General features: G+C 39.0%; 1 protein-coding gene across 1 annotated transcript in view; it reads right to left on the reverse strand.

The window, feature by feature from the left end:
- Positions 1 to 396: 396 nt before the first annotated feature.
- The window catches only part of LOC141191644 (uncharacterized), a 29384-nt gene continuing 17737 nt past the window's right edge, over positions 397 to 12043 (reverse strand). The window contains exons 2-7 of the mRNA XM_073661582.1: positions 7896 to 7977; positions 7587 to 7766; positions 7380 to 7503; positions 7199 to 7296; positions 6910 to 7000; positions 397 to 4879 (exon numbers count right to left, since the gene is read on the reverse strand). Of these exons, the coding sequence (XP_073517683.1) occupies positions 2022 to 4879; positions 6910 to 7000; positions 7199 to 7296; positions 7380 to 7503; positions 7587 to 7766; positions 7896 to 7973 (3429 nt within the window). The 5' untranslated portion in view covers positions 7974 to 7977 and the 3' untranslated portion in view covers positions 397 to 2021. The remainder of the gene's footprint in view (positions 4880 to 6909; positions 7001 to 7198; positions 7297 to 7379; positions 7504 to 7586; positions 7767 to 7895; positions 7978 to 12043) is intronic.

The following is a 12043-nucleotide window of genomic DNA, read 5'->3' on the forward strand; positions in this document are numbered from 1 at the left end:
ACCTTTGGAGGGAGTTGAAAGTCCGTGTTGCCCAGCGACAGCCCCAAAACATCACTGCTCTAGAGGAGATCTGCATGGAGGAATGGGCCAACATACCAGTAACAGTGTGTGCCAACCTTGTGAAGACTTACAGAAAACGTTTGACCTCTGTCATTGCCAACAAAGGATATATAATAAAGTATTGAGATGAACTTTTGCAATTGACCAAATACTTATTTTCCACCAAAATTTGAAAAAAAATTCTTTCCAAATCAGACAATGTGATTTTCAGGATTTGTTTTCTCATTTTGTCTCTCATAGCTGAGGTCTACCTATGATGTCAATTACAGGACTCTCTCATCTTTTTAAGTGGGAGAACTTGCACAATTGGTGGCTGACTAAAGACTTTCTTGCCCCACTGTATTATATGGCAGCGCAATTGCAACATTTGGGTGGGTGGCAAAGCGCTGCAAACCCAAATAGTATTAAGCGGTTAATTACCTCAGGAACACCGTGGAATATTCCTATTCATATAGTTGAACTGAATGACCTCGCACACAAGAAATCAATATACCCTACACTTGCTCTACTCTACAAGGTCTGGGATAGGGGTAAAGATATAATGGAAATAGGAGACTGCAATGAATCTACACCTATATGGTTTAATAATAAATATGCAGAGGTCTATAAATTAGAGGGATTCCGGAGTTGAGTGGATAAAGGAATATATACAATATAACACGTATATATGATATAAAACATATTGTCTGAAGGAATACTTAAGTCCTTTGATCAATTAAAGGGGGGATTTGCGATGACAAATAAACAATTGTATAAATATCTATAGTTTCGGCATTCATTTAATGCACAATCAAGATGGACGCCCTTTTGGGTAGAAAATAATACTTTTGTTAAGTTGGTATTAGAGAAGGGAAATACTAAGGGTCATATTTCTGATATTTTATTGAGTCCTTCTTGATAATTATTTAACAAAATTTCCTTCTCCAGCTAGACAAAAATGGATGGAGATATAGGTCCAATTTCTGAGGATCAATGGAGAGCGGTATTAGAACTGGTTCCCCAATTATCTTTAAATGAGGCTCAGAGATTTTCCCAGATCATATTAATACATAGGAAATATAAGACGCCTAGATTCCTATGTAACATAGGATACCGGACTGCGGCTGAATGTCCAGGATGTAAAATGGATGCTGCGGGCCTATTACATCCGCTATGGGAATGCCGGGAGTTAGGTAAATACTGGAAAGGAGTTCTGTCTATTATAAAGAGGGTATATAAAATAGATATTCAACCAGACCCCAAAAAATGCCTATTAGGTATATTAGAGGATGATATGGAATTTAACCCAATGTCAATAGGGATTTCACATATTTTATTTCAAGCTAGGAGACATATTGCATCCAAATGGATTAACCCCTCGCCTCCAGAAATTAGTGAACGCAAAAATAGGATAAATAATATTATCAGATTAGAAAAAGGGGTATATAAAAAACAAAACTCAATGAATACATATGAGAAAATATGGGGCTTATGGTTGGAAACACCTGGAATGCCATCAAGGGGGATATTGTAGGAGAGACAATGACTTATGGGGGAAGGGGGGTATTGGCGAGGTCTAATGTTTCATTGTAATGTGTATTGGAATTCTCTAACATGTGGTATGGGTAATATAGCACACCTATATGTGTATAGGATTATAATGTTTATTACAATATTATGGTTATATAAGAGATTTCAAGAATGTAGAATGTTAATTGTTAGATATAGTAACTGCAAGTTATCAGACGGTAATGGGCAAGCTATAAGGATATATAGGAGAGATGCATGTATCTCATCCCTATGGTATGTTATTTTATTATTGTATGTACTGGTTTATTGTTTTGTAAAAAAAAACTAATGAAAAAATCTCAATAAAAATGTCTTGGATTAAAAAAAAAAGAATAGGAAAAAGGCTTCTCCCCTGTGTGGGTTCTCTTGTGTCTCTTAAGAATCATTTTACAATTAAAACATTTCCCACATTCTCAACATGAAAAAGGCTTCTCCCCTGTGTGAGTTCTCTGGTGGCTATTAAGATGCGCTTTCTGGTTAAAACATTTCCCACATTCTGAACATGAAAAAGGCTTCTCCCCTGTGTGAGTTCTCTGGTGCTTAACCAAAGCTGATTTCTGGTTAAAACATTTCCCACATTCTGAACATGAAAAGGGCTTCTCCCCTGTGTGGGTTCTCTTGTGGTTATCAAGAATCATTTTACGATTAAAACATTTTCCACATTCTAAACATGAAAAAGGCTTCTCCCCTGTGTGAGTTCTCTGGTGATTAATCAAATCTGACTTCTGGTTAAAACATTTCCCACATTCTGAACATGAAAAAGGTTTCTCCCCTGTGTGAGTTCTCTTGTGATTATCAAGAATAATTTTATGATTAAAACATTTTCCACATTCTGAACATGAAAAAGGCTTCTCCCCTGTGTGAGTTCTCTGGTGCTTAATCAAATCTGATTTCTGGTTAAAACATTTCCCACATTCTGAACATGAGAAAGGTTTCTCCCCTGTGTGAGTTCTCTTGTGGTTATCAAGAATCATTTTACGATTAAAACATTTTCCACATTCTGAACATGAAAAAGGCTTCTCCCCTGTGTGAGTTCTCTGGTGATTAACCAAAGCTGATTTATGGTTAAAACATTTCCCACATTCTGAACAGGAAAAGGGCTTCTCCCCTGTGTGAGTTCTCTTGTGGCCATCAAGAATAATTTTACGATCAAAATATTTTCCACATTCTGAACATGAAAAAGGCTTCTCCCCTGTGTGAGTTCTCTGGTGCTTAACAAAATCTGATTTCTGGTTAAAACATTTCTCACATTCTGAACATGAAAAAGGCTTCTCCCCAGTGTGGGTTCTCTGGTGGTTAATCAAATCTGATTTCTGGCTACAACATTTCCCACATTCTGAACATGAAAAAGGCTTCTCCCCTGTGTGGGTTCTCTGGTGCTTAACCAAAGCTGATTTCTGGTTAAAACATTTCCCACATTCTGAACATGAAAAGGGCTTCTCCCCTGTGTGGGTTCTCTTGTGGTTATCAAGAATCATTTTACGATTAAAACATTTTCCACATTCTAAACATGAAAAAGGCTTCTCCCCTGTGTGAGTTCTCTGGTGATTAATCAAATCTGACTTCTGGTTAAAACATTTCCCACATTCTGAACATGAAAAAGGTTTCTCCCCTGTGTGAGTTCTCTTGTGATTATCAAGAATAATTTTATGATTAAAACATTTTCCACATTCTGAACATGAAAAAGGCTTCTCCCCTGTGTGAGTTCTCTGGTGCTTAATCAAATCTGATTTCTGGTTAAAACATTTCCCACATTCTGAACATGAGAAAGGTTTCTCCCCTGTGTGAGTTCTCTTGTGGTTATCAAGAATCATTTTACGATTAAAACATTTTCCACATTCTGAACATGAAAAAGGCTTCTCCCCTGTGTGAGTTCTCTGGTGATTAACCAAAGCTGATTTATGGTTAAAACATTTCCCACATTCTGAACAGGAAAAGGGCTTCTCCCCTGTGTGAGTTCTCTTGTGGCCATCAAGAATAATTTTACGATCAAAATATTTTCCACATTCTGAACATGAAAAAGGCTTCTCCCCTGTGTGAGTTCTCTGGTGCTTAACAAAATCTGATTTCTGGTTAAAACATTTCTCACATTCTGAACATGAAAAAGGCTTCTCCCCAGTGTGGGTTCTCTGGTGGTTAATCAAATCTGATTTCTGGCTACAACATTTCCCACATTCTGAACATGAAAAAGGCTTCTCCCCTGTGTGGGTTCTCTGGTGATTAATCAAAACCGATTGATTGTTAAAACATTTCCCACATTCTGAACAAGAAAAAGGCTTCTCCCCTGTGTGGGTTCTCTGGTGGTTAACCAAAACTGATTTATGGCTAAAACATTTCCCACATTCTGAACATGAAAAAGGCTTCTCTCCTGTGTGGGTTCTCAGGTGTACAACAATATCTGATTTCTGGTTAAAACATTTCTCACATTCTGAACATGAAAAAGGCTTCTCCCCTGTGTGGGTTCTCTGGTGGTTAATCAAATCTGATTTCTGGTTACAACATTTCCCACATTCTGAACATGAAAAAGGCTTCTCCCCTGTGTGGGTTCTCTTGTGGTTAACCAAAACTGATTTATGGCTAAAACATTTCCCACATTCTGAACAAGAAAAAGGCTTCTCCCCTGTGTGGGCTATCTGGTGGTTAACCAAAACTGATTTATGTCTAAAACATTTCCCACATTCTGAACATGAAAAAGGCTTCTCCCCTGTGTGGGTTCTCAGGTGTATAACAACAGCTGATTTCTGGTTAAAACATTTCCCACATTCTGAACATGAAAAAGGTTTTTCCCCTGTGTGGGTTCTCTGGTGCTTCACAAAATCTGATTTCTGGTTAAAACATTTCCCACATTCTGAACATGAAAAAGGCTTCTTCCCTGTGTGAGTTCTCTGGTGCTTCACAAAATCTGATTTCTGGTTAAAACATCTCCCACATTTGGAACAAAAAAATCTCTTGTCCACTGTGTGAATTTTTTGATGTTTAAGAATAGACTTTTCGAGGGTAAAACTATTTTCATTTTCTGAAAGTGAAAATGACTTCTTTCCTTTATGAGCAGTTTGTTGTTTAATGCTTATTTTTTTATTTTGACTTTCCTTAGTAGTCAGTAATGAATCAGAAGACAGGACCTGTTTCAAAGGATCAGATGACAGATCTTTGCTGTGAATGGATGATGGTATATCTGGAGTAATCATATTCACTTCAATTGTATCCTGTGGGATCTCAAGATCATCCGATTTAAAAATCTCCTGTCCCTCTGATCTCCTGGTACAGTCATCTGCCAAGAAAAAAAAACAATTATTAACTTTGAATAAAATATCCTTCAATTTATATTTTTGAACATTTCTTCTTAAAATGTCTGTAGAAATGACAAGTTATTGACAGAATGACAGTTCACAGTCTAATTAAAAACCTCAAAGAATAAACCAGTGGAGCGTAGTGTTCAACTGTTTATTCATTCAGCCTCCAAAATATGGAATAAGAAGCCATCAAAAAATGTTATGTACGTGAAAATTATACCAATAAAAGCTTCTACTCATCAATAAACCAATCCAGCAATATCCGCTCTGCCAAAATCAAATCTCCCCTCCGCTACTGAGCCTTGCGCCCAAACCACATTTATCATCCATGTATTTGGCATTACTATAGTGAGAAGAACCCACTTAATTTATGGTGTGTGTCTCCTGGAGCACAATCTGGGCACTATGTGTTGGGTAATGAAATTATATATTTGTAATTTTCACTCTCCATCATCCACTGCGTGCTAATTTCCGGAAAGTGCCTGTGGAGTCAAAATAGTCACTACTCCTATAGATTATATCACTGAGGGTTATAATTTCCAAAATGGAGTCACTTTATGGGGATTTCTACTGCTCTGGTTTTCTGCAATTTGGTCACATTAGGGCTTCTGCAAATGGTGGGTCCCATCTCCTCTGGGATCTGCTCCTGCGACGTCTGCTTCTCTCACCAGGAGCCGCCTTATTCATCCTGCAGGTGGCGCTGGTGATGGAGGAGACGTCAAAATCAGAAGCTCTGGGCGGCGCAGGCTCTGTCCAGCCACTAAGATTAGGGTGACTGGGACCAGTAGTACCATCCAGTCTGGCAGTATGGGTGTGTGTGCTGTCCAGCTGGAGTAATCTGCTCCCTGCTTCAGCCATTTGGAAAGCACCGCACCCTACTAAAGCTGGAAGCATATTGCCGGAAGCTGCCAGATACAGCCTTGTTCTCCTCTGGTTCAGTCCTCTGTGCTCAGCTCCCGGCTTGTGTATTTGTTTCCTGTTGTGACCCCGGCTCATTTAGTGACTGATCCCACCACAATAAAGCTATCATACAGAATGAACCTGTAAAAAAAAGACAGAATAAAAGATATGTTACATCCCAAACAACAACATATGTAAGAGGGGAGAGCTCCAATACTAAATCGGAGTTGCACTCATTTATGGTGGACCATTGGAGCTACTATGAGTCCTGACCAGAAGAGTAGAGAAAGTATTAGCGCCCCCATTTCAGGAGAGATTGAGCAGTAATCTGAATTCCTTAGGACTGAAAACATAATGTAATTTATGACGTGGAGTGAATCCATGAAACCAGGGCTGGAGCCATGCCACCACATCTCCTGCAGGCGTGAATAAATGTATATTACAGCCATCAGCCACGCACAGCTTAGAGATATATCATGGCACAGGTGTAATGTTTTCTGTATAGTTTATCACAATCCTGTTTGAAGTTAGTTAGTTTTAAAAGATATTGAAAAGTCAGCATAAAGGGAAACTCTGTTGTTATTGTACAGAAATTCCCACTTGGCCCTCACTGCACATTTAATGTTGTCGATCATAAAAGTTAAGTTAGGTCAGGGAGACTGGACCTGGTCTTGTAGGGACCATATGAGGACATTCAGCAGCACAGAAGGGAGAGAAGGTAGATTCATCCAATAAGATATCAGGGATCTAGGAAGCCAACAGCATCATTACCCTCCACTTTCTCTTCAACTGATTTTCTCACTTGTCAGCACATTCTATGTACGCTGTCATTTGGCTTTGTAGTTTACAGATCTGGGCAGGTAAGGGTCAGTGTCTTCTAATCCCAGGGGGTAGGTGGATCCTCAAGTTTGTAAGTCCTACAGAAAAGGTCTTTCACAATTACAAAAAGTAATGTGAACATTTTTGGATGGAGGAAAATGTTGTGGTCTAGAGGTAAAATAGTGATCACACAATTGTGACACAACAGCACTACACCACTGATAAAGCAGCCACAGCCGGTACTTGAGAAGAATCTGTGGCTTCTTTGCATTTAGTGGTTACTACTCACCTGGGTAGTCATATGTAGGAATCTCCTCCTTACACCGATCATCATCCCTCACATATGCCTCTGTAGTATTAATATGGGTCAGATCTTCACCCTGAAACAAATATTGTAAAAGTCACAGACAGATGGAGAAGTCACATCTATGATCAGCTCTAATCCTGCCATCTCCACCGTTCTCATTACACAAGTATAAAACATATAATACTGGTGGATAAAACAAGACTGAACACAAGACCTTCACAGTCATCTACACATCACAGGGGAGAGCTCATGACACCTTCTCTCCATCTACCTGATGATCCTGAGGAACATTGGGATCTTCTTGTTTACAGTCCTGTGGAAGAAGAGGACGGGGACATCTCTCTGGTGTTGACCTCTTACTGGATAGATCTGGAGGAAACACATACAGGGACTGAATTCATTCTTTACATACAGATAATTATAGGCCATGTGTATTTAGCCCTGTCTATTACCTGGTGATGTGAGGGGCTGGGGAACCTCCATCATGACGAACTTGTACAGATCTTTGTGTAGTTCTAAATACTCCGACTCCTCCATGGAGAAATAGACAGCGACATCCTGACACCTGATAGGAACCTGACACATACAATGATACCGTCATCCCCCCGATCCCTTCATAGCGTTACTGTATAATGTCCCAGCATTCCCAGCAGTGTCACCTCTCCAGTCAGCAGCTCAATCATCTTGTAGGTGAGTTCTAGGATCTTCTGGTCATTGATGTCCTCATGTATCAGGGGGTGAGGTGGAGGTCCAGTGATTGGGCTCAGGGGTCTTCCCCATCCTTCAGACACAGGGTCCTGACAGCGCTCACTAGAGGTCTTCTTCACTACTGTGTAATCCTGGTTATGGAGAGACACATTAATAAATCTCCCTCCAGACATTTCCAGAGTCCTCACCTCTCCAGTTCTGTCCATCTGTTATTCCCATATATAAGAATGATGTAATTTGACGTCATCAGAATCTCTCACCTCTCCAGTAAGCCGGAAGAGGATCTCTGGGGTGAGGTGTAATATCCTCTCCACCATCTTCCTTCTGTCTCTATCCATTCTTCTATAGGAAAATTATATAGATAAATTATTAGTATCTCATATTGTGTGAATCTGAGTGAATTGAAGATGAGTTGGTGTAAAATATATAAAATTCTGTGTAATAAAAAAAAATTAACAGCATTGTGATGCCGGTATGAAGCAATAATGTGGTAGAGCACTTCATACATCTTCAGGTCAGACAGAGATACCTATGTGCTATCAGTTGGGATTACGGAAGTTATAAAATAATTCAGGTAATTTAACAATATAAAGAAACAGCAGTCTTTGTACAGCCAATAAAATATGTTAATGGTTTATTTGTTTATATCTCACCACTCCAAGATAAGTTCTTCTAACTCCACCACCTTCTCTACACTGTGTGCACAATTATTAGATAATTTGTATTTTTGATGATTACTTTTATTATTTCACATCTCCAGTGCTGTCGGTCAATCCAAAGGGTAATAAACCTGAAACCTGAATATTTAACAAAGTAAACGTGAGGTGTTGTCTTAGCAGAATATCTCTGTCCAGAATTATTATGCAACTATATGAAAAATGAAAATTTTCCATCTTAATTATTTATTTTCATCTGTTATAGAATACATTTCTGACAATTAATAAATATATATCAGTGACCAATATAGCCACCATTCTTCTCAACACCAGTGATAAGCCATCCATCCATGGAGTCCATTCATTTCTTACTCTGTTGACGTTCATCTTTGTGGGGAGCACCAACCATAGTCCCAGACACTGATCAGAGAGGGGACTGTTCTCCTTCACCATAAATCTCGAGTTTAAGAAAAGCTCGAAAGTTCTCAGTAAGGTCTAGGTCCAGTGAGGAAAAAGTCATGTCATTAGTCTTTCATCTTTAAAATATTTCCGGGCACTGAGCAATGAAGACTTCAATGCTGTGATTGAGCATTGTCCCGCAGAACAATCCTGTTTTTTTAAAGATGTAGATTTTTTCTGTACCTCTGCTTAACCCCTTTACAACCCAAGGTGGTTTGCACATTAATGACCAGGCCAATTTTTACAATTCTGACCACTGTCACTTTATGAGGTAATTACTCTGGAACGCTTCAACAGATCCCACTGATTCTGAGACTGTTTTTTCGTGACATATTGAACTTCAGGATTGTGGTAAAATTTCTTCGATATCACTTGCGTTTATTTGTGAAAAAAATGGAAATTTGGCGAAAATTTTGCAATTTTCAAAATTTGAATTTTTATGCCCTTAAATCAGAGAGACATGTCACACAAAATAGTTAATAAATAACATTTCCCACATGTCTACTTTACATCAGCACAATTTTGGAACCAAAATTTTTTTTGTTATGGAGCTATAAGGGTTAAAAGTTGACCAGCGATTTCTCATTTTTCCAACAAAATGTACAAAACCATTTTTCTAGGGACCACATCACATTTGAAGTCACTTTGAGAGGTCTTTATGACAGAAAATACCCAAAAGTGACACCATTCTAAAACTGCACCCCTCAAGGTACTCAAAACCACATTCAACAACTTTATTAACCCTTCAGGTGCTTCACAGGAATTTTTTGAATGTGGAAGAAAAAAATGAACATTTAACTTTTTTTTACAAAAAAGTTACTTTAGACCAAATTTTTTTTATTTTCGCAGGGGTAACAGGAAAAAATGGACCCCAAAATTTGTTGTGCAATTTCCCCTGGGCACGCACTTACCCCATATGTGGGGAAAAAACACTGTTTGGGCGCACGGCAGGGCTCGGAAGGGAAGGACCGCCATTTGAATTTTCGATTGTAAAATTTGCTTGAATAATTAGCGGACGCCATGTTGCGTTTGGAGAGCCCCTGATGTGCCTAAACAGTGGAAACCCCCCATAAGTGACCCCATTTTGGAAACTATACCCCCCCCTGGGAACTTATCTAGATGGGTGGTGAGCATTTTGAACCCCCAGGTGCTTCACAAATTAATCCGTAAAAATAAAAAAGTGTTTTTTTTCCCACTTTTTCATTCTTACGAATCAATTTGTGAAGCACCTGGGGGTTCCAAGTGCTCACTATGCATCTAGATAGGTGCCTTGCGGGGTCTAGTTTCCAAAATGGGGTCATTTGTGGGGGAGCTCCAATGTTTAGGCACACAGGGGCTCTCCAAACGTGACATGGTGTCCGCTAACAAATTGGAACCATGTCGTATTTGTAGAGCCCCTGTGTGTCTAAACAGGCAAGGCAGGCAATCTCCGCAACGTTTTTTTGGCCGCGAAGCATATGGGGCGGAGACTCGAGCATGTCACTGAAATACCCACGATACTCAATGCATACCAGAGCACCCAATGCAAACTCAAGTAGCGAGCACTTGCACTCAACACTAGTCGCCATATCGCCATCTTTTTTTCTTACTTTTGAAAGAGCACAACCCTAAACCTAGCACAACCCTAACCCGAGAGTTTATTTTTTACGCCGTTCCTCTTGTGGTATAAGTGATTAGATGACTTTATTCTTCGGGTGGTGCGAATACAGTTATACCAGAATCATATGGGGTTTTTATGATTGACAGCTGTCACACACTAAAAGACGCATTTTTTGTAAAATCTAGTTTTTGCATCGCCATATTTTGAGAGCTATAATTTTTCCATATTTTGGCCGACAGAGTCATGTGATGGCTTGTTTTTTGTGGGATGACTTGATGTTTTTATTGGTGCCATTTTCAGGCACGTGACATTTTTTGATCGCTTTCTATTCCGATTTTTGGGAGGCAGAATAAACAAAAACCAACAATTCATGAATTGTTTTTTTGTTTTTTTTAAATTCTGTTCCGCGTGTGGTAAAATTGATAAGGTAGCTTTATTCTTCGGGTCAGTACGTTTACAGCGGTACCACATTTATATCGTTTTTCTATGTTTTGGCGCTTTTACACAATAAAAGCTATTTTATAGAAAAAAATATTATTTTGCATTGCTTTATTCTGAGAGCTATAACTTTTAGATTTTTTGGATGATGGAGCCGTATGGCAGCTTGTTTTTTGCGGGACAAGATGACGTTTTCAGCGGTACCATTTTTATTTATATTCGTCTTTTTGATCGCATGTTATTCCATTTTTTGTTTGGTGGTATGATGATAAAGCATTGTTTTTTGCTTTGTTTTTTATTTATTTATTTTACCGTGTTCAATGAAGGGGTTAACTAGTGGGACAGTTTTATAGGTCACGTCGTTCCGGACGCGGCGATACCAAATATGTGTACTTTTATTGTTTGTTTGCTTTTTTTTCATAATAATATTTATTGATGGGTACATTATATTTTTATTTTTGGTGGATTATTTTTTTTTTAAATATTTTTACAATTTTTAAAAAAAATTTTTTTCCACTTTCTGAGAGTTTTTACACTTTTTTACTTTGTCCCACTATGGGACTTTCACTTATTTTATTCTGATCGCCTCCTCAGCATAGGGATGGAGCACCATCCCTGTGCCATGCAGGCAGTCAGCGCTGCACAGTGAGAACATTGTGTGGTCGTGCACTGCGCAAGACCAAACAATGTTCCTGCTGCCTGGTGACCCGGATGTTATGATGACATCGGGTCGTCATGGCAACACCCGGGAAGCTCCATCAGACAGCGCTGGAGGCCGGAAGAGGAGTTGAGTATACCGATCACCTCCCCTTGCCACCGCAATGTTGCGATCGACTTCGATCGCAGCATTGCGGGGGTTAATGTGCTGGGAGCGGTGCGGGACCGCTCCCTGCACATAACCATAACAATTCATAGGACACGATAGTGCATATGCCCCAAATGGGGTTTATCGTAAATAATATTCATCAATGATATATATATCCATGGAAGGACTAATTGAATCCCATCGTTAAATTTTAATAAGAAGACCAAAGAAAACAACGAAAGAGGGACTACCAAAGATTTATCTTTAGAAATTCATATAAAGTTTATTATTAAAAAATTAATTATTATAAATATAAGGCACAAAAAAGGGGGAAAAAAGGGGGAAAAAGTGAACTTGAGAACAGTGGTAGCATAAAAAAGCTTCTCACAAACACAGTCACTACCCCAAAGGACCCCACATATACCAACTATTACAATCATATGACTCAGG

The sequence above is a fragment of the Phyllobates terribilis genome, unplaced genomic scaffold (genome assembly GCF_046119375.1).
Source record: "Phyllobates terribilis strain yellow unplaced genomic scaffold, ASM4611937v1 Scaffold_49__1_contigs__length_9717188, whole genome shotgun sequence".
Lineage (NCBI taxonomy): Eukaryota > Metazoa > Chordata > Amphibia > Anura > Dendrobatidae > Phyllobates > Phyllobates terribilis.